Source organism: Helianthus annuus, chromosome 9 (assembly GCF_002127325.2).
Source record: "Helianthus annuus cultivar XRQ/B chromosome 9, HanXRQr2.0-SUNRISE, whole genome shotgun sequence".
Classification (NCBI taxonomy): Eukaryota; Viridiplantae; Streptophyta; class Magnoliopsida; order Asterales; family Asteraceae; genus Helianthus; species Helianthus annuus.
The window spans coordinates 76,803,642-76,821,973 of NC_035441.2; the positions used below are offsets into that span (position 1 = coordinate 76,803,642).

Here is an 18,332-nt window from a genome sequence, read left to right on the forward strand (position 1 = left end):
TATTCAAGTTTCGTTGCATAAGGTCTAATTGTATAAGCACGGGATAAGTATCTCTCCAAGCATCCGGCCATAACCAAGAGCCATCCATATAAACATCCGCCACTTTAGCATTCAAAGAGAAACCTTCTCTGGTTATAACTCTAGGAGATAGAAAGGTGCATAACGGACCAATACTACTCCACAAGTCAAACCAAGCATACGTATTATTACCGTTCCCAATCTGAGACCAAACATGCTGACGGATTAAAGGCCTAAGTTGAGTCATCTTCCTCCAACTCCAACAACAAGAAGCCGGAACCCTGTGATCCCAAAAACTCCGACCCCTTAAACGATAAGAATGAATCCAAGCCAGCCAAAGCGATTTACGGTTACTTAGAATACTCCAAATATGCGACACCATGAGAGCTTTATTGACATCCCCGATCCGACGAATACCCAAACCTCCCTCATGCTTAGGCACACACACCGAATTCCAAGACACTTTCGCCCTACCCCGCTGAGAAGGAGATTGAGCCCAAAGAAAATTACGCATTTTAGATTCCAGCTCCTTAATGACCCTAGCTGGTAAAATAAAAACCGAAGACCAGTACACATGAAGAGCTGAAAGGACCGAGATGATTAATTGAAACCTGCCTGCAAAAGATAACATTCTGTTCTTCCAATTATCTATCCGATTTTCAAGACGCTCCACAAGAACACTACAATCCTTGTACAACAGTCTAGACGAAATACGTTTGGAAAGATGTTGATGGAAAACCTGGTGACTTTAAATCGGCTCAGGTTTGGAACACCATTCGAAGTCGAGAGCATCATGCCCCTTGGGCAAACATGGTTTGGTTTTCTCAATGTATTCCGCGGCACGCGTTTCATATGTGGCTAGCGTTCAGAAATAAGTTAAAGACACAGGATAGGATGGCAGTTTGGGAAGCAGGTAGTCAAACAAATCTAAATCTTATGTGCTGTCCGCTATGTAACTATGACCGGGATAGTCGTGATCACTTATTTTTTCAATGTAACTTCTCGGCGCAAGTGTGGAATAAAGTGAAGGCGATGGTAAACCTGACGAATGTGGACACTACTTGGTCATCAATTCTAAATTGGGTGGAGCAACACTCAAGATCAAAGAGTGTTGATCACATTGTGAGTAAGTTGGTTATAGCAGCTGCTTCGTACTACATTTGGCAAGAAAGGAACAACAGGTTGTTCACTAATAGCAAGAGGACGGTAGATCAAGTTGCTGAGATGGTTAAAGGCTCGGTTCGTTTGTGTTTGATGGGTTTCAGATTCCGCGTGAGCTCGGCAAAGGAAAGGATTTTCAAGGCTTGGCAGATTTGCAACGATGATGTAGTGGATCCGGGCTAGTAGTTTTTCGGGTCTTGTTTTCAGTTTGTTTTTTGGCTGTCTTTGTTGGGTGCTTTTGTTTTGGTTGTTTTTGTATTGGTTGGATTGTGTTGTGTGGTGTCCTAGGCTTGGCATGTCAAGTCTAGTTGGTGTGTCGCTTTGACACACCCTTGTTCTTATTTGTTTCATATATAAAATTCATCGGGGTAACCCTTTACCCAAAAAAAACAGTCTAGACGAAATAAGCGGAACCCCCAAATATTTCACCAGGAGCGTACCCTCCACGAACGGCATGATAGACAAGATTTCCCTTTTAACATTATTCGGGACATTACAAAAAAATCCTGTACTTTTCTGCGCACTCGGAATCAGCCCCGACATTCGAGTGAATTTCGTGATAGAAGACATAATACATCGAGCCGAACCCACATCACCTCTAGCAAAGAGGAATAAATCGTCCGCAAAGCAAAGATTAACAATTCGCTGCTTTTCACATTTATTATGAAACCTGAAAGACGAATCAATCCTTGTGGCATGGTTGAGAATACACGTCAAAACTTCCATCACGAGAGTGAAAAGATAAGGGGATAATGGATCACCTTTCCTTAACCCTCTTTTCCCCTTAAAGTACCCATGAATATTCCCGTTGACACATATCGAATAGGAGGCCGTAGACACACATAACATGATCCAATCGACCATAATGCCATTAAAACCGAAGCCAACTAACACATTCTTAAGAAAACCCCAATCTACCGTATCATATGCCTTCTGGATGTCTACATACTTAACTAGATGAGACTTCATGTCTTTGTCATCCAGTTATCAATTTTCTTCTCCATTCGATCCACCAGTAACTTACAATCCTTGGCCGTTAACCTCGTGGTAATCAGCGGCACACCAAGATACCGAACAGGCAAGATGCCTTCCTGAAACGACATAATGTTGAGAATGTGCTGCTTTACCTGCTGACTAACATTACAGAAAAAAACCGTACTCTTTGCAGGGCTCGGAACCAGTCCTGAAATATTAGTGAACAACTCTAACGCCTCCTTTATTTTGTTTACTGAAGAGACACTCTCATGAACAAAAATAAACAAATCATCAGCGAAAGAGACGTTAATAATTTTCTGCTTCACACAATTTGCATGATACTTGAAAGATGTGCTTGAGCGAGCATTATGTTGAAGTAGTAAGGTGAGCACCTCCATGACAAGAGTGAACAAATAAGGAGACATCGGATCTCCTTGACGAAGCCCCCTTCTCCCCTTAAAGAAACCATGAAGATTACCGTTTATACTCAACGAATAGGTAGCCGTGGTAACACACGCCATAATCCAGTTCACCATCTTTCTATGCAATCCAAACTGACAAAGAATCTTTTCCAGAAACGACCAACTAACAGTGTCATACGCCTTTTGAATGTCAATTTTGAAAGCACACCTTGGCGGGCCTTTATTCAAATGATAATTATGCATCAGTTCTTGCGTTAAGAGGATATTATCCGAAATCCTCCTACCAGGCACAAACGCAGATTGATTAATGCTAACCAGAGTCTCCAAACACCCCTTTAATCTCTCCGTTATAATTTTACTTATACACTTGTAGAGAACATTGCAACAAGAGATTGGACGGTAGTCCAAGACCGAATCCGGGGTCTCAACTTTGGGAATCAGAGCCAAAATTGTATGATTTAACTGTTTCAGAATTTTACCGTTATCAAAAAAATCCAGAATCGCTTTTGTAACCTCGGTCCCCACAATATCCCATGCATGCTTGAAAAAGGCAGACGTGTATCCATCCGGACCAGGAGCTTTGTTCTCACCAATGCTGAACATAGCATTTTTAATTTCTTCAGGAGTAACTTGTCTGACCATATTACTCGCCACTTCCGGACTAAGCGTATTAATACATATATCCGTCAAGTCCATGCTTGTCACACCCCCAAAATCCACCTGCGGATAACACCCGCTTCGAGGGCGTGACTGACCAGGATCCAGCCACCAATTATACTGAATAATTAAATTGTTAACAAAAAGTAATACTTACTAACCATAAGATTAGTAAATATCAAGTTCAGAGTTTAAGGTTTCAAGTTCAAACAGTAATAAGTAGCGGAAGCATAAGTAAGGCAGTTTAAACAAAGTTCATAGTTCAAAATAAGGTAACACCCAACACCAGGGTGGACAGACACTACTCGTTCCCAAGCAGCAAGCTCCTTCGTCACTGGTTACCTGCAAAGCATGCAGTAAGGGGTCAACAATAATGCTGAGTGAGTTCACTAGTTGTCCAGTTTTAATTACCAAAAACTTGTTTCACCAGTTAATTTATCCGTTTATACATGCCATGGGGAGCTACCCCAAAAGTTAGCGACTAAACTGTTTTTCCAATACCGAACACTAGGTAACCGTTGCGTTTCCGCAGGATGCCCCGATGTCAATGTTCTATCATCATTGACGGATGCCTGAGTACATTAGTTCACGACCGATCCCAAACCAGGGCACGGTGTGAGGCTGGTAAAACCTAAATAGCGCTATCAACTAATAACCCGTTCGCCTGGCCCCGGCGACTAATCGGTATTATGTAGTAGGGACTTGAGTGATAGAGTTTCGTTTAGTGCCGTTTGGTTGCATTCCGTATAAACAGTAATTAACTAAAAGGTTTCCCAATACAAGGGAAGGAAAAGTAAGTTTGTTCCCAGTAACTAGGGAAGGAATGTAAATGGTATCCCCTTTACAAGGGGATAGGGTTGTTTTAGTCTCGTGTCCCAAACCACCGGGACGCATGCTTTTAAGTTGTGAACTCACCTTGGGTTGCTCGGTAGATTTATGTTACTTGTCAAACACGTTGGTCACCACGTCCTAACATGGTTACCGGTATAGGTCAGGTTCGGTGTACAAGTAATCACGTAAAAACTTACACATAACTAACACGTATAATGCATATAATTAGACGGTGGGTTATTGGGCCGGCCCTAACAGTAACACAGTCAAACAGCATCACATAGTCCAGTTAACAGGTAGCCCATAATACACATAATGGCCCAATAACCAAAGTGGACAGCCCAGTCGCAACCAGGAGGTCTCGAGTCGCAACCAGGAGGTCTCGGCTTGTCACGTTATGGTTGCGAGTCGCAACCGTGTGGTCTCGAGTCATCATGCTGTGGTTGCGAGTCGCAACCGTCGTAGTCTCGAGTCGCAATCGTGTGGTTTCGAGTTGTCCTGCTATGGTTGCGAGTCGCAACGGCGTGGTCTCGAGTTGTCATGCCATGGTTGCGAGTCGCAACGGCGCGGTTGCGAGTCGGAATGCTGTCCCTTTCATGTACACGTGATGATGCAGATACATCAGTCCCATTAGTACAATGTAATCAGGCCCAAATCAGGAAACAACCAATAAGGTTTCTACTAACACTTTGCCTAATCTGACTATTAAACCAAATAGATCAAACTTTGCCATTTTTGAATCTTCAAACCACATTCAACAAGTTCATCCTATATTCATAGTTTTCTAGGGTTTTCACTTTAACAAAATCATACATTTTGGCCGAAAATCACATATTTCTAACAAGATCATGATGCAAAAACAAGAAAACATACACTTTGTGACATTAAACATAACTCGGTTGGCCCTAATCATTCATAAACCATTATTCTTTAGCCATTATAAACATGTTATCAAGCTTCATACATAAGGGTTGTACACATAATGCCAAACTTCACAAATCATCCTAAAAGTCATGCATAACAATTATAACTAACCATTTTCTAGTTTATAAACATTTTATTCATCAAGCATTCAAGGCAACCATTACACATAAGTAACACTAACCGGTTGAGAAGAAGGAGAATGAGCCGAAACAAAGGAAGAAATGAGAGAAGATGAAGTGTCCGAGTGATGATCTTGTCCGAGATTCCTTGACCGAGATTCTTGTGAGATCCGAAAGTTGGAGGAAGAGAATGGGTTGTTGTTTTGGGGTTTTCTAGTTGGGAGAGAATGGAAGTGTTGGTGTGTGTAAAATGAAGGAAGTGGGGGAAAGGTGGGATTATATACAAGGTTCCAAAATAAGCTTGGGGGGGGGGGTTTCGGCCCAAACCGGTTACGGCCCAAAGGCCCACTCGAGACCGAGTGGCCCACTCGCAACCGGGTGGTTGCGAGTCATGGTCTCGAGTCGTGGTCTCGACTCTCATACATATATATATATATATATATATATATATATATATATATATATATATATATATATATATATATTACATACATATCACACATATCATGTAAAAGTCACGTTTCCATTTAATAATATTTATATATACACAAAATATTACAAGGTGTTCGTTCGGAAAAACCTAGAGTGTCACATTATCCCCAAGTTTTAAGAACTTTCGTCCCGAAAGTTAAGGCAGCCACTGCCAAGCTAGCGTGTTCCAACGGGGTGTCACATCATCCCCCCGTTAGTTTGGAATTTCGTCCCGAAATTCAGTTGTAGCTTCAGTGCTGGGGGTTTCGTTTGGGAACAACTGGGGATACTTGGACTTCATCTGGTCTTCCCGCTCCCAGGTAAACTCTGGGCCACGTCGTGAGTTCCAACGAACTCGCACGAGAGGTATCTGGCTACGTTTGAGGGTTTTGATCTCTCGATCCGTAATCTCAATCGGTTCCTCAGTAAAGTGTAGCTGTTCATCAATAGTGAGTTCCTTGAAAGGAATTATGAGTGTTTCATCTGACAGACACTTCTTCAGATTGGACACGTGAAAGACATTGTGCACTGCACTCAGCTCTGCAGGCAGGTTCAATCTATAAGCAACCTTACCGATTTTCTCGGTAATTTCGAATGGTCCAACATATCGTGGATTCAGCTTGCCTCGTTTACCAAAACGAACCACACCCTTCCAGGGTGAGACTTTAAGTAGAACCCGGTCCCCGACCTGGAATTCTAGCGGTTTCCTACGCTTGTCAGCGTAGCTTTTCTGACGGTCACGAGCTGCCGCCATGCGTTGCCTTATCTGTGAAATCTTTTCCGTTGTATCTACCACTAGTACTGGGCCTGTGAGCTGACTATCACCGACTTCCGCCCAGCAAAGAGGTGATCGGCATTTACGACCGTATAATGCCTCAAAAGGTGCCGCCTGAATACTAGTGTGGTAGCTGTTGTTGTAGGAGAATTCCACCAGCGGTAGATGCTTCTCCCAGTTCTTGCCAAAATCGATCACACATGCCCTAAGCATGTCTTCCAGGGTTTGGATGGTGCGTTCAGACTGCCCATCCGTTTGTGGGTGGTAAGCGGTGCTCATGTCCAAACGTGAGCCAAAGGATTTGTGCATAGCTTGCCACAACTCGGAAGTAAAACGAGCGTCTCGGTCGGAAATAATAGAAGTTGGCACCCCGTGCCTGGAGACTACTTCCTTTAAATAGATCTCTGCCAAGGTAGAAAACTTGTCTGTTTCCTTAATGGCCAGAAAGTGTGCAGACTTAGTCAGTCGATCTACTATCACCCAAATAGTGTCATTCCCGCGTTGAGATCTAGGTAGCCCCATAACAAAATCCATGGAAATTTGCTCCCATTTCCACTTCGGGATTTCGGGTTGCTGGAGTAGGCCTGCCGGTTTCTGATACTCAGTCTTGACTCTTGCGCAGGTCAAACATTTGCTAACGTATGCTGCTATGTGGGCTTTCATGCCAGGCCACCAGTAAGTGGTCCTTAAGTCGTGGTACATCTTATCTGAACCAGGATGTACTGAATAACGGGACTTATGGGCTTCGTCCATCACAAGCTCTCGTAGATCTCCGTAAAGTGGGACCCAAATGCGCCCTGCCACATAGTAGGCGCCGTCTTCTTTTTGCTCTAATCGTTGTCTCGATCCTCGCAGGGACTCAGCCCTGACGTTTTCCGGTTTCAGAGCTTCAGTCTGGGCATTTCGAATCTGAGTAGGGAGACTAGACTGGATGGTAAGTTGTAACGCTCGCACGCGCTTTGGTATGGTGTCCTTTCGGCTGAGGGCGTCTGCCACGACATTGGCCTTGCCCGGATGATACTTTATGGCGCATTCGTAGTCATTCAAGAGTTCGACCCATCTACGTTGTCGCATGTTTAATTCCTTTTGCCTAAAAATATGCTCGAGACTCCTGTGATCAGTGTAGATAGTGCACTTGGTACCGTACAGGTAATGTCTCCATATCTTAAGAGCAAAAACCACGGCTCCCAGTTCCAAGTCATGCGTTGTGTAGTTCCTTTCGTGTGTCTTGAGTTGTCGAGAGGCGTAGGCAATAACTTTCTCGCGTTGCATCAACACGCAACCGAGCCCATGAATAGACGCATCGCAGTAAACCACAAAGTCGTCCGTTCCTTCAGGTAACGAGAGAATAGGAGCACTACAGAGGTTATCCTTAAGCCTCTGAAAAGCAGATTCCTGTGCTTCATTCCACCTGTAGGTGACGCCTTTCTGAGTGAGCGTAGTGAGGGGTTGTGCAATCTTTGAGAATCCCTGAATGAATCTGCGGTAGTAACCTGCCAATCCCAAGAATTGGCGAACTTCAGTGGGAGTCTTAGGTGTAGGCCAGTTCTTTATAGAGTCGATCTTTGCAGGGTCGACGTGGATTCCATCCTTGTTAACCACGTGCCCAAGGAAATGGACTTCTCGAAGCCAGAAGTCGCATTTCGAGAACTTGGCATACAGTTGTTCATTGCGAAGGAGTTCGAGGATAAGGCGTAGGTGCTGTTCATGCTCTTCTTGACCTTTCGAGTAGATCAGGATGTCGTCTATAAACACGATCACAAATTTGTCGAGGTAAGGTTTGCACACTCGGTTCATGAGATCCATGAATACCGCAGGCGCGTTGGTCATTCCAAAGGGCATAACGAGGAATTCATAATGACCATAACGAGTTCTGAATGCAGTTTTGGAGATGTCTTCATTACGGACCCTTAACTGATGGTAGCCTGATCGCAGGTCAATCTTAGAATAGTAGCTCGATCCTTGCAACTGATCGAATAGGTCGTCGATTCGTGGGAGAGGGTAACGATTCTTGATGGTAACCTTGTTCAGCTCACGAGAGTCGATGCACATTCGGAACGTGCCATCCTTCTTCTTAACAAAGAGTACCGGTGCTCCCCAGGGTGATGAACTAGGGCGAATAAACCCTTTATCCAAAAGTTCCTGTAGTTGAGTAGAGAGTTCCTTCAATTCTGCGGGGGCTAGTCGATAAGGCGCACGAGCTATGGGCGCTGCTCCGGGAGCTAGCTCGATTTGGAATTCGACCTGACGGTGGGGAGGGAGTCCAGGTAGTTCCTCAGGAAATACCTCGGGATAGTCACGCACTACCGGAAAATCTTCAACCCTCTTTTCCTTTTCCTGTGTGTTGGTGACAAGTGCTAAGATAGCGGTGTGCCCTTTTCGTAAACACTTCTGGGCCTTCAAGAAAGAGATAACGCCGGAGATTTCTCCGCCTTTGCCACCTTGTACAATGAGGGGTTTGCCAGAACGACGGAGAATACGAACTGCTTTCTCTTGACAGAGGATCTCAGCGCGATGCTTGGATAACCAATCCATACCAATAACGACGTCGAAGCTTCCAAGAGTAACAGGGAAAAGATCGATACTAAATGTCTGGCCAGACAACTCTAGTTTGCAGCCTTTGATAACGTGTGAGGCCTCGATGTTTCTACCATTAGCTAACTCGACGATATGAGGAGAACTTAGTAATGAAAGCGGACGCTTAAGCTTCTTACTAATACGTAGGGATACATAACTAGCATCGGCACCGGAATCAAATAACACAGAAACATAACGATCATCGAGTAGGAACTTACCCGCCACGACATTGGGGTCATTCCTTGCTTCTCCAGCTCCAATCACAAAAGCCCTTCCTCTAGCACCATTCCCCGCATTGTTGTTCTGATTGTTGTTTCCAGCTCCCTGATTGTTGTTGCGATTCTGATTCAGTTCAGGGCAATCCTTCTTAAAGTGCCCCTCAGCTCCACACTTAAAACATGCTCGGTCGTTTCCCTGCTGCTGTTGCTGTTGGGGTTGTTGCTGATTCTGTCTTGCTGGGAACTGACTTCTACAATCCTTGGCTTCGTGCCCCATCTTGTGGCATCGCTGACACTGGCCCTTGTTACATGCCCCATTATGGTGTCTGTTACACTTGTTGCACTTAGGGTAGCTTCCCCGGTAGCCACCCTGTTGCTGAGTGCCTTTGTTGTTTTCAGTTCTCCTTTGCTGTGCTGGGGCCTGAGTGGGGTTAGCATCCTTGCTTTGATTTCCTTCCCACTTACGCTTGTTGTCACTAGAAGTTCCGACAGTAGCACTGATCCTTTTGGGCAACCTGCCCTCTTCTACGGCCTGATCAGTAAGTTTGTGAGCAAGTCGAACGATCGGCTGAATGGTAGTGTGGTTGGCTGAAGTTACATGGCTTTGAATTTCTGGAGCCAAACCCTTGATGTACAGTTCGATTCTTCGATACATGGGTCGAGACATGTTTGGGCAAAGAGCAGCATAGTCATTGGACAGCTTGGTGTAGGTTTCAATCTCTGACCCAACCATCTTAAGCGCATAGTACTCATTCTCAAGCTTATGGATGTCATCCCGGTGACAGTATTCCTCCTTAATCATGTCCTTGAAATCCTCCCACGCAGTAGCATTAGCAGTTTCCAAACCAAACATCTGAATTTGCGCCTTCCACCAAGAAAGCGCGTTTCCTTCAAGCGTAGCAGTAGCAAACTTCACCCAGTTCGCAGGGGGACACTCACAGACAGCAAAGACAGCTTCAACTTTCTCAATCCAATGTAGAAGACCTATGGCACCCTCAGTGCCGTTGAAAGGGAGAGGCTTGCAATCCATGAAGGTTTTGAAAGTACACACGGGTGGTTGCGCAGGTGCATGCTGACCTGTTCGTGAGAAGCGGAGCGTATAGGTTTAGAGGCGAAAGACAATGTGGCGGTAGGATCTAAACATCCTAAAACAACGAGCTTACCTATAGGGTGAGCTGCGAAAGCTGCAGCCACTGTGTTGAGCAGGTTAGTGAACTGAGCCTGAGTCATGTTGATGTTTCCTCTTCCACGTCCACTCATTGTCTTCATAACCAGAAAACACAGTATGAGTGTGATGCCGTAGTGTAGCGAGAATGAGATAGAAGAGAGAGGTGTATCTATCTAATTAGGCATACTAGTACATATAGCAAAACAGGAAACATAAAGTAAGCAAACAAGTAAACACTGGTCCGAGCTATGAGGTCAAAAGTGTTGAGCCTTGTACTTGGAGTGTAGTGTCGTCGCGAGTCACGGGTTATAGTCTGGTTTTTCTCAAAAAGATTTTCCCCTTTTTAAAACCAAGTTCACTATAACCAATGGCTCTGATACCAATCTGTCACACCCCCAAAATCCACCTGCGGATAACACCCGCTTCGAGGGCGTGACTGACCAGGATCCAGCCACCAATTATACTGAATAATTAAATTGTTAACAAAAAGTAATACTTACTAACCATAAGATTAGTAAATATCAAGTTCAGAGTTTAAGGTTTCAAGTTCAAACAGTAATAAGTAGCGGAAGCATAAGTAAGGCAGTTTAAACAAAGTTCATAGTTCAAAATAAGGTAACACCCAACACCAGGGTGGACAGACACTACTCGTTCCCAAGCAGCAAGCTCCTTCGTCACTGGTTACCTGCAAAGCATGCAGTAAGGGGTCAACAATAATGCTGAGTGAGTTCACTAGTTGTCCAGTTTTAATTACCAAAAACTTGTTTCACCAGTTAATTTATCCGTTTATACATGCCATGGGGAGCTACCCCAAAAGTTAGCGACTAAACTGTTTTTCCAATACCGAACACTAGGTAACCGTTGCGTTTCCGCAGGATGCCCCGATGTCAATGTTCTATCATCATTGACGGATGCCTGAGTACATTAGTTCACGACCGATCCCAAACCAGGGCATGGTGTGAGGCTGGTAAAACCTAAATAGCGCTATCAACTAATAACCCGTTCGCCTGGCCCCGGCGACTAATCGGTATTATGTAGTAGGGACTTGAGTGATAGAGTTTCGTTTAGTGCCGTTTGGTTGCATTCCGTATAAACAGTAATTAACTAAAAGGTTTCCCAATACAAGGGAAGGAAAAGTAAGTTTGTTCCCAGTAACTAGGGAAGGAATGTAAATGGTATCCCCTTTACAAGGGGATAGGGTTGTTTTAGTCTCGTGTCCCAAACCACCGGGACGCATGCTTTTAAGTTGTGAACTCACCTTGGGTTGCTCAGTAGATTTATGTTACTTGTCAAACACGTTGGTCACCACGTCCTAACATGGTTACCGGTATAGGTCAGGTTCGGTGTACAAGTAATCACGTAAAAACTTACACATAACTAACACGTATAATGCATATAATTAGACGGTGGGTTATTGGGCCGGCCCTAACAGTAACACAGTCAAAAAGCATCACATAGTCCAGTTAACAGGTAGCCCATAATACACATAATGGCCCAATAACCAAAGTGGACAGCCCAGTCGCAACCAGGAGGTCTCGAGTCGCAACCAGGAGGTCTCGGCTTGTCACGTTATGGTTGCGAGTCGCAACCGTGTGGTCTCGAGTCATCATGCTGTGGTTGCGAGTCGCAACCGTCGTAGTCTCGAGTCGCAATCGTGTGGTTTCGAGTTGTCCTGCTATGGTTGCGAGTCGCAACGGCGTGGTCTCGAGTTGTCATGCCATGGTTGCGAGTCGCAACGGCGCGGTTGCGAGTCGGAATGCTGTCCCTTTCATGTACACGTGATGATGCAGATACATCAGTCCCATTAGTACAATGTAATCAGGCCCAAATCAGGAAACAACCAATAAGGTTTCTACTAACACTTTGCCTAATCTGACTATTAAACCAAATAGATCAAACTTTGCCATTTTTGAATCTTCAAACCACATTCAACAAGTTCACCCTATATTCATAGTTTTCTAGGGTTTTCACTTTAACAAAATCATACATTTTGGACCGAAAATCACATATTTCTAACAAGATCATGATGCAAAAACAAGAAAACATACACTTTGTGACATTAAACATAACTCGGTTGGCCCTAATCATTCATAAACCATTATTCTTTAGCCATTATAAACATGTTATCAAGCTTCATACATAAGGGTTGTACACATAATGCCAAACTTCACAAATCATCCTAAAAGTCATGCATAACAATTGTAACTAACCATTTTCTAGTTTATAAACATTTTATTCATCAAGCATTCAAGGCAACCATTACACATAAGTAACACTAACCGGTTGAGAAGAAGGAGAATGAGCCGAAACAAAGGAAGAAATGAGAGAAGATGAAGTGTCCGAGTGATGATCTTGTCCGAGATTCCTTGACCGAGATTCTTGTGAGATCTGAAAGTTGGAGGAAGAGAATGGGTTGTTGTTTTGGGGTTTTCTAGTTGGGAGAGAATGGAAGTGTTGGTGTGTGTAAAATGAAGGAAGTGGGGGAAAGGTGGAATTATATACAAGGTTCCAAAATAAGCTTAGGGGGGGGTTTCGGCCCAAACCGGTTACGGCCCAAAGGCCCACTCGAGACCGAGTGGCCCACTCGCAACCGGGTGGTTGTGAGTCATGGTCTCGAGTCGTGGTCTCGACTCTCATACATATATATATATATTACATACATATCACACATATCATGTAAAAGTCACGTTTCCATTTAATAATATTTATATATACACAAAATATTACAAGGTGTTCGTTCGGAAAAACCTAGAGTGTCACAATGCTAGAGACTTGATCCTCCGTGCCTAAAAAACCCGCGTAGTGATTAACTAACGCGTCCGTAGCCTCATCCCCTTCATATCGGGTTCCAGCCAAATCCCGAATACAATGAATTTTGTTTCTAGCGTTTCTGCATTTCAGGCTATTATGAAAAAATGTCGTATTCGAATCCCCAGCACAAAGCCACTCAACCTTTGATTTTTGTTTCAAGAAACACTCCTCATCATACGCCGCAATCTGGAACTCCTTTAGGCAAACAGACTCGTTATTACGAAGCTCCACATCAAGAGGGTTCTTGTCTAGCAATCTTTGGATCTCATCAAGCTTTTTACGCAGCTCACTCACCTTTAAATGCAAATTCCCTTGCTGGTTCAGGATTTTCCTAAGACCTGGCTTCAAGTTTTTTAGCTTAGTGATAACCGAGAACATAGAAATCCCATCAACCGTCTTCACCCACTCTCGCTCAACACATATTCTGAAATCCGGTTTAGAAGTAAGGAAATTCGCGAATTTGAACGGCTTCGGCTTAGACACTTTAGGCTCCTTGGTTAGCTTTAAAATACACGGGGTGTGGTCAGAGACACGATACACGTGATACATAACATAAGCTTCTGGAAACATATCAAGACCCTTAACGTTACACATAACCCTATCAATCTTACGAAGTAAGCCAATCCCCTCCTTCGGCTTCTGGTTCCAAGTGTATTGCATACCATGACCCTTAACATCAAGCAGGTCCGAATTTTTGACACAATCATAAAACTCTCGCATACCTATAGTTTGAATTGACGTACCAAACAGCGAATCCTCCATATGAAGAGCCGAGTTAAAATCGCCCATGACAAACCAAGGCTTATCCCTACACAAAATCGCATGCCCACATAAGTTCTCCCAAAGAGCCCTTCGGTCTTGATATTTATTCTTTGCATAAACAAAAGAACCGAAAACACTAGTGTTACCAGTTTTTGACCATAATTGAGCATGAATGACTTGATCAGACTGTGACAGAATCATGACATCCACAATATCACTATTCCACCCTAGGATAACTCTAGCACCCCGATCACAAAGGCCCCCATTAGACGTCCAACTCCAATTTCTGAACACCTTCTTACAAACCCTCTCCAGATTAGCAACCTCCACATGCGATTCTAAAATAGCACAAACAGACACCTTATTTTCCGACAGCATAAGACGAACCTCATTTTGTTTCAGGGGTTGGTTCAAACCCCTTATGTTCCATGTAAGAATACTATCCATCAATACCACTCTGACCGGGAGTGCTTGCCCCCTCAGCAACCTTTTCATGTTTATTATTCCGCATAAATCTGGCTGTTTCAGTTGGTATAGAATCGACCACCTCCTCATTATCATTAGCGTGCTTCCCTGAGTTCTTTTCCACGTTTTCCTGTTATCCATCTCAGTATCCAATTCCTGCCCATCAAGTTTCGATAAAGAGTCATACGAGTTCCTCACTTGGACGTTATCCGATGTCTTCTTGATCCCGTGGCCATCTTTTGTTCCAGAAGTACTTGGGTCAGCCTTGCTAACCTTTGGCCTATACATAAACTTTTGTTTTTGCTTCATTGGTACCCCTCCCATACGAGCTGTCTTCCTCTTATCCATCCTGAAACCCACCTCATCAACGACCACATGCTTAGCTTTTTTATTTTCATTCTTCCCACACACTTGATCATTGTGTCCAAAGACACAACATAACGAACACCTTTGAGGCTTCCATTCATATTCCACATCTACTATTTCAGTAATGTATCCATCATCATCAAGCTTCGGAATGGCAACTACAATTTGATCTTTAAGCTCTTTATCCGCGGTTATTTCAATCAACGCCCGAGCAAAGCTGCTTCTCCCCCAGTTTTCCGTGCACATATCGGCTGTATAGCCATCCAGCCGTTTTGGCACACCTAACTTGGACGCTAATAAGCTAAGGCCATCATCGGTGTAAGTTGCAATAGGAACATTATGGAGTTTTACCCACACCGGGACTGACTTAATACCCTCTCTCTTTAAGCTAACTGATGGAGACCACACATTTAAGAACAAGGGCACTTTCCGGATCAGCCACGGTCCTCCTTCCAGAACTTTCGCCATACCCTCTTTAGAATCAAATTTAAAGAAAAAGAAGCCCTCTGAATTCATCATAAGTTTAGCAAACCCGTATTTTGCCCAGACATTCTTAGCATAATATTCCACAACAGGATAAGGAAGCCGATTACCCAGAAAATAACCATATAAAACGTTCTCAAACTTATCCTGAGCTTTACGAATTACCTCTCGAGGAATGACCACATTAGCATCCGGCTTGGTCTCAGTCGAATCCAAACTTCTAAAGTTAACTTCCCGTTTCTTTGAGGACGTGTTCTTGACCTTATCGGCATAAGACATCGTATTAGCACACTTCACATGTTCCTCCCCCCTTATGTGATCAGCCGTATTTATGTCCTCATGAACTGGAACAGTAACTTTTTCCAGTTCATCAATGATATTAATCATCTTAGGCTCCTGTTGAATAACCCCACGTCTTGGTAACAACGGATTGCCATCAATTTTTAGAGGCTTGGAGAACAAAGACGATTTGTCACGCATGTCCTGGACATTCGATAACCTAGGGCCCTTCGAACTGATAAAGATATCCCCATGCAGCCTTTCAGTAAACGATTGAAACCCTAAGTCCTCCAAACCCTGCTCGCTAATAGGATTTTGAGAACTACCCACAGTTCCAGACACGTTGAAAGAATTAGACGTCATAACAAAAACATGCAGCGTAACTGAACGATCGGAAAACCAACAGCCAAAGCAAAACGACTATGAACCCTAGACAGAAAAGAAACGAAAAACCCTAATCCGGACTTCAAAAGATTAGAAACCAGGGTAGAGTCAAGAAAACCTTACTCAGAAGGATCGACAAACCCCAATACCTAACCCAGATCGATCAAGATGAGGATTAGAAATCAAGAAATCTAGGGTTACTTCAGGATCGCCGAAATCGCCTAGGCAGCCAGAGAAAAGCCATTTCCATATTAAAACTATGCTTTGGATTATGAAAATTTTTGTTGATTTACTTGATGAGAATGGGCAATGGAAATGGCCCCAAGCATGGTATGATATTTACCCGGTTCTGATTGGGTTAACTGTTAATCAACAGAACTCCCAGTTAGCGGATCGAATGGTTTGGAAGGACTTGGATGGTCATGATCAGCACTTTAGCTCATTGGAAGTGTGGCACACCTTACGGACACGTGACATTCCAGTTAAGTGGGCTAGCATGATTTGGTTTAGTCAATGTATCCCGAGACACTCATTCCATCTTTGGTTGGTGAAAAAAAACAAGCTCAAGACACAAGATCGGTTGGCGGTTTGGGAAGCGGGCAGCGAAACAAACCGATGACTCATGTGTTGTCCCCTTTGTAAGCATGGTACGGATTCTAGAGATCACTTATTTTTCGTGTGTAGTTTTGCTTCACAAGTCTGGTCAAACATAAGGATGCTGGTAGATATGGATAACGTTAACGACTCGTGGACCTCTATTGCGGATTGGATGGAACACAACTCGGAATCCAAAAGTTTGAAGCACATCATGTGTAAGCTAGTGATAGCGGCGTCATCTTACTACATATGGCAAGAGCGGAATAATCGGCTTTTCACGTCTACGGAGTGTACGGCTAAACAGGTGACCGAGAAAATCAAAAACATTGCCCGGCTTCGGCTAATGGGCTTCGAATATAGGGGTGATGTGGATTATCGACGGACTCTTACAAAGTGGCAGATCCTATGTAGGGCATCGGATGAAGACCCAGGCTAAGGAAGATGCTTAGTGTTTATCGTTTGTAGTAATTGTTTGTTTTGGTAGTGTTTGGGCTTTGTGTCGTGTTTGGTTGAACGTCTGTTGCTGGTCTTGTTTTTCTTGCTGTCCTAGTCTTGGTATGCCAAGTCTAGTTGCGTGTGCTATGTCAGGCACATGATTTGTTCTTATTGGTTATTTATAAAATTTACCGGGGTAACCCTTTACCCAAAAAAAAGATGAGACTTCATGTCCGATTACCAGTACAGGGTTTATAAATCCTAATGCCTTCCATCAAAACCCAGGTGGCTAGAATGTCGAAACTGGTGTGCTTGCTCAACGCGAGTTTCCTTCAGTTGCCATGTAATGGGACCCACATTCGTTTCAGGAAGTAGCGTGTATCGTCTGGCTTGTCAAAGGTTGCTTCTCCATGCCCCGCATGGGTTCGACTTGAAGATTCCTCTTCCTTCTGTTCTCCAGTTCAACAGAGCGAGTCTGACACTGGTAAGCTAGAGTCGATAGCGAGCTGTAAAGCTCGTGCACGTTCAGGTATCATATTGTAATCATCCTAAAGTTCCCTCTAGCGATGCCATTAACTGATTTAGTTCTGTCGAAGTCAAGGTACACGGGAGGCCCTTGTGATCGGTCTAACTAACGCATCGGGCACCATCCAAGTGATGCCTCCATCTAAAATCCCAAAGACCGCTTCGTAAGCCATCGCCCTCTTGTGTTGCGTCGACGTATAGCTGGGACTCTGATTTGGACCATAAGGATAAAACACTGAATCACCCGCATCCCCGGATAAAATGATGCTCAGAGCATTGCAAAGTCGGGATTCGAAAGCTGAAATGACGTCCTCTTGTACTGTCTTTCACGAACACAGCACCCTGCTGTGCTAGAGAGATTTAAGCTGCGCGACCTTCACAAATCTTGTGATTTATCTACGATATCATCAAGTAGGACTAAGAAGTTGTATCCACGAAGGACTTTTTGGTGTCGATCAGTTCCAACCAAGACGGATCTAGCGAGATCCACGTGCATTTCCACTACGTTGATTATATATCCAAGAGGTACCTCTCTAACCCAGAGATTACATTTAACAAGACCTTGAGCGGAGTGGCCCCTCCCTCAGGAGTTCTAAGATACAGATGCCACCCATGGCGTTCCATTCTCCTGGTCAGGATTCAGGATGTTGTCAACAAATGCGGTCGATTCATGTGATCCCCGAAGCTACTGGTGTGTTGGTCAACTTGATGATCCTGGTGCATAACGTTGAAGTGGCTGCATTATATTCGACATGCTGTTCTAAGAGCATTCTCCCCTTGGGCTACCATCTGACGTTAGTTCGTTCACTAGCCAATCCTCGAATGGAAGCTTGTTCCTCGCAACTGGTCGACGGATTTTCAATACGTGGTCAAGGCAAACTGTTCTTGACTGTCACCATGTTGAGTATA

At 44.0% G+C, this 18,332-nt stretch overlaps 1 protein-coding gene across 1 annotated transcript; it reads right to left on the reverse strand.

The window, feature by feature from the left end:
* Positions 1-13,064: 13,064 nt before the first annotated feature.
* On the reverse strand, positions 13,065-15,845 carry LOC110875789. The gene has a single exon (XM_022123988.1). The coding sequence runs from the start codon at positions 15,843-15,845 to the stop codon at positions 13,065-13,067; it is 2,781 nt and encodes a 926-aa protein (XP_021979680.1).
* Between the last annotated feature and the right edge of the window lie 2,487 nt (positions 15,846-18,332).